Source organism: Stegodyphus dumicola, chromosome 9 (assembly GCF_044657685.1).
Source record: "Stegodyphus dumicola isolate Sdum_Otavi_A_Nest chromosome 9, ASM4465768v1".
Classification (NCBI taxonomy): domain Eukaryota; kingdom Metazoa; phylum Arthropoda; class Arachnida; order Araneae; family Eresidae; genus Stegodyphus; species Stegodyphus dumicola.
In genome coordinates this window covers 180,886,226-180,905,297 of record NC_140776.1, presented here as the reverse complement: position 1 = coordinate 180,905,297, position 19,072 = coordinate 180,886,226, and the positions used below count along the sequence as shown (strand labels likewise).

Below are 19,072 nucleotides of genomic sequence, written 5' to 3'. Positions count from 1 at the left end.
TCAATGTATGTATGTTTTCGCATTGTGATAAAACAACGGTACCTAGAACCATCCAGTTTTGAATGACGTAATCCTACTGCGAGTATGAGCATCTGGAAGCCCAAATTTTATTATCGATTTGATATTTTGTAAAACTTTAAAGCGAATTTTTGATTAACAAACTCGAGAATTTCAAAGCGAGCAATGGCAACGTTGTACAGAAGAAAAAATTCTTATTTCCAGACTGTGTATCGGAAATTCTAAAGCTATGCTCAATTTAAAATTATTTTGCGATATTGCTCTTGAACTGAATTTTATGGTTTAAGTGCTAAGAACATGATATTTAACAAAAAAGGCAACACACAAAATTAAAAAAAAAAAAAAAAAAAAAAAAAAAAAAAAACTTTGGACGTAATTTAAAATCTGAAACCATTCAGATTTGTTTTTCTTTATTTATTTGTTTTTTACTTGAACGAAATTGGTCCCAAGAGAACGAAGCCTTCCTGTTAATTCTAATTATGCTTTTCATTCATAAAGGAAATATGCCTTTCTCAGTGAAGATATTAAAAAAGCTGTTTAATTTGAAATCTTTGCAGGGCTGTGATCCCAAACGTATTGGAAATGATTCATTTAAAATATACATCTGCAAAAAAGTAAGTTTCCTCACTTATACAGAACCCTAGTTTTATTTCAGATTATGTGACCCTCAGATTCAGGGCAGTCTTTTTCACCTGTCACATTCCGTTCACAGCCCACCAGCGGCCGAGCGGTAAAGACGCTGAACACTGGTAGTTCGGTCCGAGGTTCGAATCCCGCGAACGGGCTGGCTGCATGGGCGTTTTCGTGGTTTTCCCCATGTGTAACGTGTATATGAGCCAGTTTCCCTTAGAAAGTCCTCCACGAAAGGCATCCCTCCCCTTACGCAGATAGCCCTAGTGTGCTTTGCCATAATTAAATACACCACCATTCTGTTCACAACTTAAAATGTATCGGCAGGAAATTGTGATCCGAAATGTCGGTCTCTTCTCTGTGTGTGATTATGGCAAAGCCTCGAGGGCTAGCTGCCTAATGGAAGGGATGCCTTCGTGGAGGACTTTCTAAAGGAAACTGAATCGTATACACATTACACATGGGGAAAACCACGAAAACGCCCATGCTGCCAGCCCGTTCGCGGGATTCGAACCTCGGACCGAACTACCAGTGTTCAGCGACTTTACCGCTCGGCCGCTGGTGGGCCGGTCTCTTCTCTACCGGTTCTTGTAAATTACAATTCTAAAATTTTTTGCAGATTCTTGTAATGCTTCTAGTATGGTAGTTTACATTGGTGGTTCAGTCTGGGCACTGACTGCACTGTTGTATTAAGTGGGTTTCTAACATTGGAAGATGTGATGCTGTATTCGTGTCGTCAAAATGATAGTATTGATTTTTGTTGAAGTACAACTAGGCAGTTTTTGTCCTTTGCTTGGGGGTGAACCATTCCATCATAAAATCTCCACGTGTTGGCTAAAGAGTAAAATTCCTAAAAAAAGATTACAATTACAAGGAAAAAGTTATTTATTATTTAAATCAGTGCTTGTTATTCACTACTTTGTATTTTGACAGCAAAAAAGATTATCTTAAGGGGTATTGGAACACAAAAATCTTCAAAAAATGGTGATTTCGGATTTTTGCATTTTCAAATTCTCTACACTTTTATCTTTCTATCTAAAAATACCATTCTTTAATCTCTATGAAAATTAGAACTGTAAAAAATCTAATTTTGTAATCGAATGCTTTGATCAACGACGATTTTTACATAGAAACGCGTTTTTCTCCAAAAGTGATTTTTTAATACTTTCCTCAGGAACTGCTGCTCACAGGTATCTAAAATTTTTATGGCTTATTTATTAGGTTTCCTAATATTTACTGAAATGAGATTTTTGCGATAAATTAAGAAAAAGAATTAATGTTTTTTGAGTGAGAAAAGTACTAAATTCTACTATGCCTAACAAAATATTCTGTAAATTACTCTAAAATTTAAAATGCTTTGAAAGCTCATTTCGGTATAATCAGATAGGTATACTTTAATTGCACAAAAAATTTTAAGCATGTATCTACAGCAGAGTTTGAGAAAAGGTACATCGAAAATGGCGAATTTAACATTGTCGGTATAGGGCTTTCTGATACCCCTGAACTTCTGTCATTCTTTTTTATTACCAAACAGCCACTCTGATTTCTTACAATAGATGATCATTATTCATCAAAATATTAAATTATTCGGTGAGTATATTGATTCTAGCGATTATTAACTCCAAAAGACGAAGGAATTAATTTTGGAAAAAGCAGAGATTGTATGCGTGTGTTTACATTTAAAATATTTTAAAGAAGTCTTTGATATATACCCTATATTTTGGTATACAGTGGGTAAAAAAGTTTTGGCAATTGCCTATAATTGATCATGTTACCTAACAAAAGAAATGCTTGACCATTTTAGCTGGACATAACTAATACAGGGAGTAATAAACACACAAATCTAATGAAACTTTAAATTTAATATGCCTTCTACACAAAACATACGCCAAAAACGTAAACTTGCATGTCAAAAAAGTATTGGCAAAGTTCTAACTGCCATGCAAATTTTGTTATCTTGAGGTTGCGTGTTTAGACTGATAAGAAACCCTGTTAGTATAAAGTCTGCAGTGTTACTTCAAAACTTTTAAAACGTTATTTTGCTAATACAGCTTGAAAGTCGAAGGAGTTGGACGTTGATGTTAAAAACATGATTATTCAGCTCAGAGATGAGGGTTTAACTCACTGTGCTATAGGAATACAGTTAACATAAGTTTGTTTACTGTTTAGGAGTGTTGTAAAAACGTTCAAAGAGATAGAATCGACGGAAAATAAAATTAAAAGTTGACGGCCTCGAATATGTTCTTCAAGGGAAAACGTAGCATTATTAAAGAGGTTAAGAAAAACGCTAAAATAATTGCACCCCAGTTAGCCAAAGATGTTGCTAATACTTTGCATAAAACGTTTAGTATACGGAATATCTTACATGGAGGAAGTTATTATGTAAGGTCAGCTAGAAAGAGACCTTTCATTTCTGAAATAAACAGGAGAAAAAGATTAGATTTTGCAAAATCTCATTTTAATTTATGAAAAGAATTTTTGAACACTGTTATTTTGTCCGACGAATCGAAGTTTAACATTTTCGAGAGTGATGGACGACAATATGTGTGCAAAAAGCCTAATACCGAACTGGAAAAACACATTTAACACCGACTGTAAAACATGTTGAAGGGAACGTTTGGGGCTGTATGGCAGCGAATAGAATTGGTAACCTGTGTTTCATTTGATGGTATTGTTGCGTTTTTCTTTTCCGACACCTGTTGTTACGTTACGTACGGGGTTCGTGTGGATTTGGAGCGAATAACGACGACACTTGATGAAGTATCGAAACACACTTTATTGGCCAGTATTGTCAGGACAGCTCCAAAACACGTTTTGACAATTGTCGATGAACTACTATAAACACGCTGACACGATCAGCGATACAACCTCCAGGTTATCAGGCTATCACGGTGGAGACAGCTTCAAAGCACCAGAGTACAGCTCCCGACTCTGCTCCGTCGCTATCGGAACTCCATGTACTCTCGAGACTCTCCACGCTACAACCCGCGATGCACTCGACGACACACGAGCACAGCTCCCGACTCATCGGGTCAGTCGTTCCCGGAGCTCAACACGCTCTCTCGACGATGCACTAACTGCGATACACTGCGAGACTCTCGATGCACTCGACGACCCACTCGGCACTCGCTGCCCGGCTGTCAACGCGATCGACTGCGTAGGGATTGACTCGGCAGACGAGACACCAACTCAATTCTAACTAACTCGCACTCCATGAGGCACACTCTCTATCAGCTCGCTAGGCGAGACACTCACTAACTGACTGCGGACCAGAAGGGTGTATATAGCCTTTGACTGGTGTTCGAGAATTCTGGGCTAAACAAGTAAGAATTCGTTCTAGAAGGTTCTTCATCCGTAAATGGCACATTGACAATTTTGTCGCCAAATGAGCGATTTCTCGCCAAATGTAGCAACCCTGCCTTTTCTTGCAATTTTACGGCATCCCTAAGCCTGCTTTGCAGGAAAGCTATCTTACCGCCCCTGTAGATGGGCATAAAAACAATTTTTTATGCCCATCTACAGGGGCGGTATTTCTGAGTGTACCTAAGTGTTGTTTATTTCGTAACAGTATTATGACAGCACGCACGTACTTTGACATATTGCGCCATAGCATGAAATTCAGCGCCTCAACACTTTGGCTTAGGAACATCATTTGTGTTTCAACAGGACAATGACTCTAAGTGAACCTCATCTGGTAATAGTTACTCTATAACGCTCCTCGCCAGTTAAAGACACCGCCTCAATCGTCTGACATAAATTCAATTGAAAATTTATGGCACAAATTGGACCTAGAAGTCACATACATACATGTAAGAAAAATAAAGAATATGTAAAAGATTAAATTAGCAGCAAATTAATTTCCCTTCTATGTTCTAAAAATAGCGACATCTATTTGCATCGCGTCATTTCGAGAAAAATCTATGTCATATGACTCTTACGTAATTCTGGTGATGTAAATTGAACTAAAACAGCCAATAATAATTTTACAGCAATATTAACTATCCAATTAAAATGCTTTGAGAACCAAAACTAGCTCAGTTTGACTTAAGATTTCATCTTGAACATTTCGCACTTTCTTTCTACGTTTTGCCTTAGCTGGACTGCTGTCTGTCTGCCTTTTTCTTTTTTGCTGCAAATATATAAAAAATGTAAACCCTTTGGAACAGGCACATTTAATGTGCCGACTTGTGTGTAGCCGCAACATGTTGCCGAAAATAAAACTGAAGATTTAATCTGCCTTCTCCTCCAATTTCCTAGTCATTATGGATCAACACTTCTACGCCATCAAAATTCCTGTTTCTGAATATGTTACATACATCACATAAAATTTCGTGTATAAAGATGAACGTATACACTTGCAAGAATGGCACAAAATTCCAAACAGAACTTTTTCAACAACCAGGACTTTTGTTTTCTCCATGAGAAATAGATTACAAGTTGTTAAGATGCAAAAAGGTATGAATGCAAAGTATTAAATTTTGTTCCCACATTTTGCTGTATGATTTTTCCAATACTTTTTTGGCATGTAAATTTACCTTTTTGTTGTGTATTTTGTATAAAAGGCATATTAAAACGAAAGTTTCATTGCCTTTCAGTGTCTTTATTGCCTTGTGTGTTCATTATGTGCAGCTGAAACGGTCAAGCGTTTCCTTTGTTAGTTAATATGATCAATTATGGGCAATTGCCAATACTTTTTTTACCCACTGTATAATAATACGAACTTTTACTACAAAAAGTAAGATTGAAATTTACGGATATAAAAATGATAGATTTAAAAATAAGGGAAAAGATGGGCATAAAAAATTGGATTTCTGAGTGTACCTAAGTGTTGTTTATTTGACAGAAACGACATAGTTTTATAAACTTAAAAAGTTTCATTATCGGATGAAATGAAAAGTTCGCCATATTCGTCTTCCGTTGCATCTTCAAGCACGTCACCGAATTCCGTTTCATCTTCACCATTACTGTTACTCTTATCCAAATGTAAATAATTATCATCCATCCCATCTATATTGTTAGGAATATTAGTTTTTTAAATGGCTTTTGAATGACGTTGACTGCCCACCAGCAGCCGAGAGGTAAAGTCGCTGAACACTAGTAGTTCGGTCCGAGGCTCGAATTCCGGCTAACCGAATGACTGCACGGGTGTTTTTGTGGCTTTCCTGTGTGTAACGTGTATACGAGCCAGTTTTCCTTATAAAGTTCTCCACGAAGACAGCCTTTCCCTTAGGCAGATAGCCCTCATGTGCTTTGCTGTATTCTAAAGAGTCAATTTAAATTAGGTCGGGTTTAACTTCTTTCCATGCTTTTATTATCCTCTTACACACTATTTCCAGACTAGCATGACGCATCTGACCTCCTTTTCTAAATGTTTCTTCAGTTTCTAACATCCACAAAAGCTGAACTAATGGCCTTAATCCGCCTGTGAAAATAGCCATGACTACAGTCTTTCAACAATTTCTTCGTATGATCCGGTTAGATAGGTTTGAACAATCTGAACATGTCTCAAATTAAAAGACTTTCGAGATTCTTTAAGGCGACGGTATGCTTTGGCCAAACATTTTTTATCCACAAATTCACACAGTTTTTGTCCATCCTTGTGAATATGAATGAAAACACCATTTGGGAAATTACACTTTGGCACAGTCTTTCCTTTAAAAACTAACATGGGTTTTAGTTTTTGTACCGTCCCACTAAGAGGGAAAGCACTACAATGAGGTGAGATTTTTCGTGATCTGTTGTTTTATGTAAACCGTTTTCGTGTCTTTCACATCAATCACACAGACACACATACACATTGTTCCTCTTATCATTTGTCAGTTCAGTATACCATTGTTCGAAAACAAGGGAAAAATCTTCTTATGAATGACTTCCAAAAATAAGAGCATCACACATTTATCCTTTTATGTTTCTTCGTAAAAGGGGCTCATTATGCCGCAAATATACCTAAAAATTCAAAAATGGGGTTTGAAATTATTGGTGTTCATTTTTACGCCGGAGTATACGGTAATTAGAATCTATGCTCAGTTCTTTCCTTAACTTATGTAGTTATGCTTTTTTTCTTTGGTAATTAGTTATTATTTACGTTGTTCTACTGATACTCTTTGCAATTTATTTTGAACTTCATCAACGTTTTCTCCTAATTAGGTAGTCACCGTTTCCCACTGTGTCCAAAATGGGAATCAAAATTGGAGACAGTAGTGAGGATCTTCCTAGCCACTTGCAGTGGACCCTGTCCAGGGAAGTCTTCGATAAAGTCTTGTCCGGAGCTTCTTGGTTCTCCAGGTCAACCAGCCACCACAATACACGAACATCTGAACAGCAACCGCTGTTGCAGAACAAGAATAGAAATTACTCTTGCAATGAATTATACAGAGGTGAGTTAATTCATACTAGATCGATTTAACCAAAATTAGGTTGTGCCAAAGTTTGTCTCAAAAATTGCAAAGCCGTTAGAGAAATTAATGGTCAAGTATTATATGCAGGATATTTCAACACAGTTGTTGCAAATTTTCAGGAGAGAATGCATAGACCTAGGCGATGGAAAATCATACAGCAATGCATGGTCGGAAAAGCTTTCGTGGCGCGGTAGTAACAAGAAAGAAAGGACACAAACAGACCTTACTTGTATTGACTACTTTCTGGGGGGGGTAAGAACTCCCCATTAACAGTACTGAGGAACTTTCACGCATCGTGGTAGCTGCTGGGAAAGTCCGGGACACGCCTCGTATTTTTCAGAATATCCGATCTTCCATGCGCCGACGATGTGAGGCTTGCATCACTGTTCGGGGTCGTAATTTTGAACACCTTCTTGGATAATGATCGTTGTCTGTTTTTGTTCTCATTTCTTGGTTTCTGTTTTACTAAGCACAATAAACAATTTTTCTCACCCTGTTCACGTTCTTCCTTTCTTGTGTTTTGTGTTGTTACTACCACGCCTAAGAAAGCGTTTCCGACCATGCATTGCTATGTGATTTTTCATCCACCTAGAGGATATAGCACTCTTATCTCTCTTAAAAGCTTGTAATCGCTGTGCTGTGAACAGACAAAATCGGAATCTTTTCTCAAAGGTAAGGGAAGTTAAAAAGTACACATTCAAGATCTCAAAATAACACTTTAAATAATAGACAATTAGCAAAAATTGCCTTCCTTAAAAAGAAAGTCCTTGTAGTTCTCACCTTTTTGCAAAAAGTATTTTCCCCTCCTCATGTCTCACATAGTTTTGTCAAACCGTAATTCTATTCTCCATTTGCGAGGAAAAACGGTTAACTTATAAGGTATTTCTCCAGGCTTCCTAGCGTGCCTTCGTGGTGTAGTGGTTCTGCACGCTGGACCGGTATTCAAGAGGTCCGTTTTTCGATTCCCGGCGAAGGCGTTGCATATTTTTCATCTTGCCTGATTCAAAAATCCTAATTTCTCTACAAACTGTAACTGCATTTCAGACGATTTGTTGTTGTGTCGTGTTTTATATTCCTCACCTAAACAGGCCTAGCAGCGGCTGAGCGGTAAAATTGTTGAACACTAGTCGTTCGGTCCGAATTTCGAATTCAGCGAACGGGCTGGCTATAGGAACGTTTTCGTGGCTTTCCCCGTGCAAAGCGTCTATATGAGCCAGTTTCCTTTAGAAAGTTCCCCCACGAAGGCGTCCCTCCCTTTAGGCAGATAACCCTGAAGTAATTTGTCGTAATCAAATAAGCCAAACCAAACCTCATCTAAACAGCATATAGATTATGTCCACGAATTCATCATGACAAGATGGAAAAGTTTGCGTTTGTCATTGGCAAGGCTTTGTGCCCCTTTCAGGCGAGCGTATGAATTTGCTCATCTCTGTTCCTGTTTTGATGGGGAACATATCCAAGTGTAGGCTACTCCCTTTTCCTAACGATTAATCTCTCGGGAGTACTTTCTGTTTGACAATATTTTAATAGCCTTAAATGCCACAAAGAAACTAGACATTTAGAAATATGAATGCCTCTTCAAACCCGGGTTGAATATTATGGTGATTGGTACTGCTAACCACCATACAAAAGAGGGTGGCAAAACAGGGTTCTCAAAAATATTTTGTGAAGTCATTTATATTGAGTGATTCAGAAGTAGAGCACATTAAACATTCAAAATTTGTGGAAGTTTTAGAATGAATAAAACAAAACCTACGAATGACCGAGTAGATAAAACTGTTGAACACTGCTAGTTTCCTCTTTTTTTTAATTCTGTCGATTAGGTTAGTTACAGGGCTCCAAGAAGAAAGTATGTCTTTTCTAAAGTCCATAGCCCTAGTAGGCTTTGCCATCATTGATTAAACTAACCAAAGACCACTGTTGAGTGATTATATGGAATTAATGATTTATATGGAATAATCACAAGGAATCACTTTACTGCAGATGTTTATAACCAAGATCTAGTTTTTGATAATATATACCTCTTCATTTTTCTCTGTTTTAAAGAATTTTAAGTTTTAGAACATTTTGGAGACTTTATAGAGCACATTTTGGGTATTTCAAAACATTTTGAGGCATATAAATGAAAAATAAGTTAACCTTGAAATAACATTGCCTTAACTGCTATGAACTCATTTTTAACAGGCAGACGTGTCCTATCCGCAGAAAACTATGGATCTTTTCCCTCAAGATATGAATGCCACTTCTAAGAATTTTTTATACCGCCATTTCATGACTCTTTAAGACCTTTTTGTGCATATTCAGTTCAATAAGATTACATGCAGAAGACAAAAAGCTATGTCATGGAAATATTTAAGGAATTACATACTCACAGCTGTATGCAATCCTTACGAGAGCAAACTATGGAACTTTTTGCGCATAATAAATTACACTGATAAATTAGTTAACGTTTTAAAGAAGGCAAAGTTTCAAATACTGCGTTTGCTAAATTCAACGCTGTTTTGACTAAAAACTGTTTCTTCCAAACTATGTGGAAAATATCCCTCATCTTGACAGGAGCAGCAGTCGGTTGAAAGTGAAGAAGTGTTAACGATAAGTGATGCAGTTTATTAAAAGTATGCTCCAATAACTGCAGTAGATATCGAGAGAAGCTTCTCACAATATGAAAACACAGGTCTTTCTCAATCGAAAACATCAAGAAGCACTAAATAATTGAATGCGATTGTAATACCTTTTGTGCAAGGTTGAAAATTCGGAAGAAAACGTAAAATTCAAGTGTCAAGTATATTTGTGTCAAGCGCTTTGGGCAGCTGTGGTAGCGGCGATGAAGATGTAAAGTATATTTTTCTTGAGTCCGTTCATGATGTCCAGCAGAGGAAGATACTTCAAGCAGCTTTGAAGTACTTGTCTCTTTCTTGGCCACCCATTTTTTTTTTTAACTTTTCAGACTAAAGAGACAATTTCTGCTTGGCGGAATTTCATTCTCAATTTAAATTATTTAGTTCTCTTTATTTTATTAAATTTTATTTTTAATTTTAATTATTCATTTATTTATTGTTTTAATAATTTTTCCTCATTTGCAGTGTTATTGTACATTTGTTTGTTTTGTTAGAACTATATCTTATTTGTGTAAGCCTCGTGATATACTTTGTGGAACACGAAGAGTTGAAATTAGAGTTAAGTCAAAAAAAGTGTCAATTACGTGTAATTGTTGGCTTTTAATCCATTTGTAAGTGTTTCTAACTTGTCACTTTTTATATTTTTCATTTTTTTGAGTCTTTATGTTTAAGAGTCTTTTCCCAATTTTCAGTTTATTTTTAAGGACATTTCCAGTGAATTTATTAGGTCATCGAATATCGAGCCCTGGTTATAACAGACAATATAACTGGCACATATTCATCTGTGCTATATTAAAATTAAAGTTTGACTACCCAAGATCACACATGAGACACTGTGTCGCGTAACACACATCCAGTCTAATCCAAAGAAGCAAACGATAATGAGTTCATAAATTCGCCAGACATCTATCCTTGTACGATTTGTTTCCGGGGATGGGGTATATTAAAGATGGTTTTATGTATCTTTACCTACCATCCGCCATTTCTGATCTCAGAATTCACATTAACCATGTCATCGCATCAATCACATCTGTATCAATGTATACGAGTAAAAATGGAAGATGGACTGGTGATGATTCGCGTGGGGAAAAAATGGCATTATACGGAACATCTGCAATATGTTATAAAAAAACTTGGCTAAGTCAGGTTTTAATTTGAGACATCGCAGGTAAATATGGGCTAATTAAATTGTTGCAATTTTTAACAGAGTGACACTATTTTGATCCACACTGTATATCTAACCAGATATTCCAAGCATCAGGACTTATTTTCAATACTGATATTATCACAACCTTTGCATTCTAAGGCTTAATGACATATGCTTAATGACATGTGTGCTTTCCTGTCAGAAGCAAGCTCGTCTTACGTGGTTTATTTCTCCTTAAGGGCTCGTGTATTGACTGAAGAACACTGCATGACTGATTTGTATATCCAAGTAGTAGGATATTTAAAAATCCAGCTTTTGGGTGTTTTCCACTGTCTGGACAAAAGGAACTCTAACGAGATCATATGTACGCAGCTTTTCTTGAGCATAAGCATACATGCAGTTAATCCTTCTCCATACAGATTGATCGAAAGGAACTAGCCATTTTGGAACATCTTTTGCGATTGGCAATTGCTATTTCTAATCTATAGCTTCTATATGGGAGAGCTTTCGATTTCTATATTCGATTCAAACTGCAACTTCAATTAAGTCTTAATGACATTTTATTTACACACATCTTTATGTTTTACAAATATTTACATGGTAGTTGATAATTACTTTAATGACACTACATTTTAGTTGGTTTCGAAATCCTCAGTTTTTGTCTTCACGCTCCTCCGAGCGGTTCGAATATAATCTCATTCCGAGATCTCAATTAGCGAAAACGAAATGAAGAATGCCCGCCGTCTAGTGGCAAGAATGGAACACCAATCATATAGTGGGCTGACCTCTGAGTTTACTGCTATGTATTATGCATTTCTATTCATATTTAACTTATGCAGGAGATAATTCACAATTTATTCTGACTTGTTTACTGCGCTAAAAGCATTAGAAACATTTTCTGAAATCCAAAATCCAGTGGTCCTATAGCTTATTTCAAATTTAAGGAGTCTTAGATAGGAAATTCTTTACTGCTAGATTCCTGGACATACACAAATGGGTTAAGAGTGCAGACATCACAGCAAAGTGTGCTGTTGAAATATCTAGTTGGCTGGTCCCTTTCTGAGTTACCGATATTGTTATCAAGCAGAAGCTTCTGAATAAATGGCAGCGTCTCTGTGGCGTTCGACTTTGTAGTAACCTGTGAAACTTAAAACTTAAAGTGGCGTATTGAAAATGGCTATCAATATGAAAGAGAAGGTTCTTTCATCTCGTCTTTCATCTCATCTATAGGATTGGGCTCTACCGAGTTACACAGAGTTACCACCTAAAAGCTGAGATTTAGTTCATTTTTTCCAAGTGTAATGCTCCTTTATATTTGTGTCACATTTTAATAGAATGCATATATTTTAAAGAATAAGGTTTGAAATATTTTCACAACTAGGGCATATCTGCCACTTAATCGGAAAAAAATCAATTTTCAGTATTTAAAAGAAATTGGGTTTTATTATTTAATCTGAAGCTACGTTAATAACAGTTTAATATATCTTATGCATTGAGACTTTACTTGATTTTTTTTAAGATCGTCTTGTGAATATAATACAAGATATAAGTACTTCCCATTATAAATTTCCCCGAATCAATATACCACTTTTAATTAGCTTTAGAAATTTTTGTCGGTTCTGTTTTAATCATATCATAAAGAAGTTATCATTTTCAGCTTTTGGAGGGAAGTCTTTCGTATCTAGTATATCCTTTTTAATACAGTATCGTTTTTTTAAAAATTTTTTAGGTGTTTTTAGATTTTATGATGTTGCTGTTGCCTTGTCCATGAATTTCATGGAAGACTGGTTGCCAGAGCCTCAAAGAGGTTGTACTTCTACTTCCACCCCAATTTTGAGGGAGACTACCCCGGAAGAGTGGTCCGAGGGTCTCCCACCTTTCTCCCTTTCCACAAAACCACACGAGAGGACTTTCGGCTCGCCATATATTTAGAGTGCCCCCATGCCGCAAAGACACTATACGGGCCCCTGAGCGGTAAAGACGCTGAACATTGGTAGTTCGGTCCGAGGTTCGAATCCCGCGAACGGGCTGGCTGCATGGGCGTTTTCGTGGTTTTCCCCATGTGTAACGTGTATACGAGCCAGTTTCCCTTATAAAGTCCTCCACGAAGGCATCCCTCCCTTTAGGCAGATAGCCCTCGTGTGCTTTGCCATAATTGAATAATCCCAATCCCAAAGACACTATACATTTACAAACATCCATGCCTTCTCCGTGATTAGAATTCTCGGTACCGCACTAGGCTTCCCTAACCACTACACCGTCTGGGCGGCTGATGTTCATTTAAATAGAATAAATAAACCACGTATTTGGTGCATTCTAAGCTTTTGGGTTATGCGCCATAAAAATTTAACAATCAACGAACCTATTTCTCGTTTAAGTTTCAATAAGCCTGACTGAATATTTATGCTAACCGTGTTATTTTTTAGATGGCCTATTATCAGGAAAACGAAATTGTTAATGTTTATTAAGTTTAATAAATATGGCCTGAAGGAACGTGAATATTTATCACGAGTAATTTATACGCAAGCCTTATCAGCCTTAATACAGGTAAACAGTTTCCGTTATCGTTGAGCAAATTGCTAAGAAACTGCTATTTCTCGTAGAGGACAACAGAAATAAATATAAGCACAGTCATCGCAGTGAAGAATTCCCCGAACAGCGTGAGCTAAAACTAGTTAGAGCACGTAACATCATAGACAAGAAAATTCTGGTTTTTCTAGACCAAGGTCTGGAACGCCGTCTAAGCGGCCGCTTTCTCTCTAACCCCTCTTCTCTACCTCCGGAACCGCTTCTATCCTGTTCTGGTAACCAAGAAAGTGTTCTTGCACCGGGTGTTTCTGGCGGCTATTTATATTACACATGCTTTAAATACATAACTGAAAGTTTGTTGCATGATGACTGATTTGTTTTGCATTTGTTATTCTGATCACAGTGCCCTTATCAAAAAAGGAAAATTGTTTCCTCCGAATGTTTCTTCTCCTTCCTCTGGACGTGGAAGACAGATAACACGGTCAACTCTCGATTAACTAGAGTAATAGCGAGATAAAGACTAAGCTCCTAATGTAACGGTTAAAAAAAGCGGGAAGAGCTTGTATGATAGTTAAAATGTAAATATTATTAACACAGAATTAATTGAAACAGAAGTTAACAAAAAATATTGTTAATAATAACCCACGTTTTCTTCAAGCAGTTTCAAAAGTTCATTTGGTTAGGTAAATTAAATCAATATTTACAGAATAGAACACATAGTAGATACCAAAAAATAAATATCATTAGAAATGAAGAAAGTAAGCATTAAAGAATAATAGTTACAATAGTTACACGAAAAAGTGTAAAATGGCATTGAATTCAAACTCGCGTAAAATAGTCAGTTCTTTACTGTATAGTAATAGCATATTCCAGATTATATATAATTAAATTACCTCCTATAGACAGAATGATGATATATTCGATTCCCTTTGCCTTGATCAATCAACCTAACCTAATCTAACAATTAAATTGCGTACTATTGCCGTTAAAAAAAATTCTAAATACAATTGCATCGTTGTTATTACCAATGCAGTTTTATTTTCCCTTTTGTATTTTACGTAAAAAGTTTATTTTTTCAGAAAAATACTTGAAATAAGAATTAGAGATGAAAGTTCTATGTAGGTAAGAAAAGCTCATTAGCCTGCGGAGCGGTAAAGTCGCCGAACACTCGTAGCTCGATCCGGGGTTCGAATCCTGGCAAACTGGCTGATTGTATGGTCATTTTCGTGGTTTGCCCCCAGTGTCAAGTATATACGATCCAGTTTCCCGTATAAAGTCTTCCACGAAGGCTTCTCTCCTGTTAGGCAGATAGCCTTCGAGTGCGGTGCTATAATTAAATAAACCATCTATGGGGATAAGACCAAAAAAAAACTTCCAAAAATCTCTTTTCTGTTATAAAAAAACTTTACTGCTTCCACAAATAAATAAGGGTTTTTCGGTCACCAAAGCATTAATAAATTAATATATTAATTAATTATTAATATATAAGATATAAATTAAGAGAGCTGTGAACTTGTATTTAAAATTCTGCAAAAATGCATTATACGATACGTTAATAATATGCAGTTAATGCATTATAACTATTCGGACTTTTTGTTTCATTGCTAACATTATTTTGTTTGCTTTTGATGTTTCATTGTTATATTTATTCTCGGGTATATATGTTACTGTGAAAGACCGAAATCTGGAGAATGTCGACTTTCACCGGTGAATGTCAACATTCACATAGTCGCTTGGTGTATGTCCGAAATATTTTCCAAATACTCTTATTTCTGACTTACACCGGTGAATGTCGACATTCACCATGTACTAATGGTGAATGTTGAACATATAAGAATGTTATATTTCCTTCACCGTAATTCATTCGCGAAAAAAACGCACTTGAGACTCAGAATAAGAACTTAAGAACATAAGGACTTAAAACACACAGTACATTCAAAATGAGAAAGAAAAATAATATAAGTTATAAAGTTACCAAATTATGTGATTCAAATCTTATTTATTGCAACAACTTAAACTATTATGACACTTTGAATTACACAAGAGGCCCTTGCTTTTACAACTGCATTTATTTGTGGAACACTTCCTTTTGGAATGGCAGCGTGTACATATACTCCTCTCTTTTCGACCTACACCAGAGCATATCTGTGATTGTCGACATACACCGGTGAGGGTCCGAATGTACAAGAATGCAAAGAAATATTCGATCTTTCACCGACGTATTTGGTGAATGTTGATATTCTCCGGTGAAAGTCGACATTCTCCAATTTCGGTCTTTCACGATAAGATATATACCACAAGAAATGAGCCAGTGTCATACTTTCGACACCAGCTCATTTCTTGTGGTGTAAGTCTTTTTCAATCTAAAAGGTTAGTTACTTTAAGAAACAAAGAACGAAATAGAATAACACATTTAAAATATATACCTATTTATGCTTATATTTCACATGGGGAGGGAAAAAGCCGCTTCATTAAAAAAATAAGTTTATAATAATGCGGAATTTCCAAGCACAGTTTCGTAATTCCAGAGTTGTCTTGATTTCTAGAAATATAAGCGTTGCTGATCTTTGAACTGATCAGTTTGACATTACGCGAACACGGTGAACGCAATTTTGGTGATAAGTGTAGTTTCAAAATCTTGTAGATGAACTACATAACGGATAAAAACAAAAGAAAAAATAAATAAATATCGCTACAGTGCGCAGCTACCAAAAAAAAAAAAAAAAAAAAACCACCTTCTGTTTCATCATTTATATTTTCGGTTTACTACTAATACAAAACAGACACAAATTATTTCAAAAGTGCTTCGTATTTTATGCTTCACGTTAACAAAATGCTTAACATTGCTTAGTTTCAAGCAAAGGAATATTGTACCCACTTTTGATAGATGACGTAGTTTACAGAGAGACAACATAAACTTAGATATTGATAAAATTGAAGTGATTAGACTTTCTGGATTGCGTGGGTCAGTACCGCATTTCAGTGCAATGTTCCCTTTCTGGAACATGTGCCGGGAAGCATATTTCGCAATTGCACATCTGTATCGCCAATGAGGGAGTGTCTCCTAGAATGGGTCAATGGGCTTCCAGTAATATTTTGTCATTTCACATGACCTTTGCTACGCTTTAAGCAAGGTAGTTGAAAATGTTTTGCCACGCAATTTCCTGGGAGAAATAAAGCATCGTGCATTTCTTGTAAACGTTTTCAGTGTGAAGTCAAAGAAAATATAAGCCTAATTATATATGTAAATAGTAGAAGTCTTAGCATTTGCAGTTTCTATGAGAAAGATGCTTTATAATAATAATGGCCAATGCACAGTTTTGTTCAAACTTTCCTGATTTTCATTCCTACACATTTAGTGTGTTAAATTTCACTTTAATAATTGTTCACTCTTAAATGCGCAAGAAATACTTTTCAGACAGAATGAATTTATCTAATTGACAGCGAATATATTTAATTTATTAATATATGACTTTTAATGTTAACAGTAGGTCTAATAAGATCATTCACAATATATATTTAGAATCTTACACTTTCAAAATCAAAGGAATGCAAACATTAAGAAAATACTAAATTCATTTTAACACTTTCAGTTACTCTCAGCTCAATAAAAAACTAATACACTTAAATCCTCTTAATCCACAGGTGTCAGTAAATGCATAATATTCGAGGTTATTTGTAGCTTCGGTCACTTTCTCGCTATAAAGAGCGATAATATGCAGCGAACATTAATCCGAATATCTTCTGCATGATAAGTTTCGCGAAAGTGAAATGTTAGCGATTAAATAAACTTATAAAACGAAAGCACTACGAGATTTTTTAATAAAATGATAGAATTTAAACGCCGTACATTTATAACTGCGAAACAAATTCAAAATAAAACGTAAACAACAACATGCACAGTTTCAAAGATTTAGCGTCACAAGAACAATAGATGTTCATTGGTCCATTTTTGAAACCCTCCCTCAGTGGCAATACTGATGTGCACTTGTGAATTATGCTGCCAGAAAATGTCCTACATTCTCTAAGCAAGGTCTGATTTTATAAATACAGTTAATGTGAATCTTATTACTGCCGTTCCATACGTGGAGATATTTTGTGCAATCAGGATTTAATAATCGAATAATCGTGCTTCTCGAATATGCGTTTCATGTAACTCGAGAGGTCCACAAAAAGACAGGATTGTGAAAGAATTTCTGAATATCTATTACACTCCATTTCATACTTAGGAAACGGACAATAATCATCTGAATAATTTTAATTGAATCTTTTGAAAATATTGCAGAATGCAGAAACAAGGCGTAATAATTTCGAAACAAAATATCTTGGGAAAAATTAACTGTCCGATAACAAATCATTCAATGAAATACTGCATTTAGAAAGCTATAAAAGTAAAACTGAAACTTACCCCAAGTTAGTAAAATGTATTATTCTATTTCGTTTTTTGTTTCTTAAAGTAACTAACTTTTTAGATTTAGAAAGACTTACACCACAAGAAATGAGCTGGTGTCGAAAGTATATTTTCTCACCAGAAATAGAAAATTGGCGTTTTCTATCTAGGGAATATTATTTGACGAATGATACCCTATAATAAAAAAGATCCCAATCATATTTTCCCACCAGTGCACGAGATTGTAAGATCTCTGAAAACTGGTAGTTCGACCTAGGTTGAAGTCCCGGCGAGATGCGTGTGAATTTTGTAGTTTTTTCCATGTAGAATGTGAATATGAGGTAATTTAGCTTGAAACGTTTTTCTATCGAGAAAATATATACTACTTATTGGTAACAATATTTCAATAATAAATTCAGTAAAACTTTTTATGTAAACTACCTTTAAAAGTTGACAGCATTTCTGACAACATAACTCACTCTAGAAAATATTTTATAATACTTAGTATATTATAAAATGATTTCTCAATTTCGCTTGGGAAGACATACTATGTATTTATAATGCAGAACGTTTTGAAAAAGCACAGTTTTGCAGAGGGACAAGAGGCTTTATGAAAGCTGAACGATAAAATGGAACACATCAAGGTTTTGATATTGTAGTTAAGGCAATAACTTGATCGCAGCGCGAGGTTCAGATGATCTTGTAGGATTTTGCAAATGGAAATGCGCGAATTTTGGTTGTTTGCACTTTTAAATTTCTTTATGGCTGTTACGTAATTGTGTTTAAGTAAATTTTATACTACTTTTGATTAGAATTTACCTCAAAATATTCTACAATATATATATATATATACATATTTTTTTCAACGAATGGCGGGCACTTACCTATAACGGCATTGGCCACTACTAAGGCCAGAAGCGGTGACCATTTTATTATGGAGGCACCTAATAGGCAGCCATCGTTACCTCCTATGATGGGACAGACGAAAAACGCGTTTTTCTCCAAACGTGATTTTTTTATACTCGATGTATCTTTTCTCAGGAACAACTCCTCAGAAGTATCTAAACTTTTTATGGCTTATTTATTAGGTTTCCTAATATTTACTGAAATGAGCTTTTTGTAATAAACTTAGAAAAAATTTTTTTAAATTTTTTTTGTGTGAGAAAAGTGCTAAATTTTACTATGCCTAACAAAATATCTTGTAATTTACTCTAAAATTCAAAATGTTTCAAAAGCTCATTTCAGTATAATCAGATAGGTATACTTTAATTACAGAAAAAAATTTCAAGCTTGTATCTACAGCAGATGTTGAGAAAAGGTACATTGAAAATGTCCAATTTAA

The 19,072-nt window shown here is 35.6% G+C and overlaps 1 protein-coding gene across 2 annotated transcripts in view; it reads left to right on the top strand.

Moving 5' to 3' along the window:
* Window positions 1–19,072, top strand: part of LOC118188939 (sodium-coupled neutral amino acid transporter 7-like) — an 80,490-nt gene that overhangs the window by 22,969 nt on the left and 38,449 nt on the right. For both annotated transcript variants that reach the window (XM_085824419.1, XM_085824420.1), the window contains exon 2: window positions 6,796–7,025. In XM_085824419.1, the coding sequence (XP_085680545.1) occupies window positions 6,824–7,025 (202 nt within the window). In that variant the 5' untranslated portion in view covers window positions 6,796–6,823. The remainder of the gene's footprint in view (window positions 1–6,795; window positions 7,026–19,072) is intronic.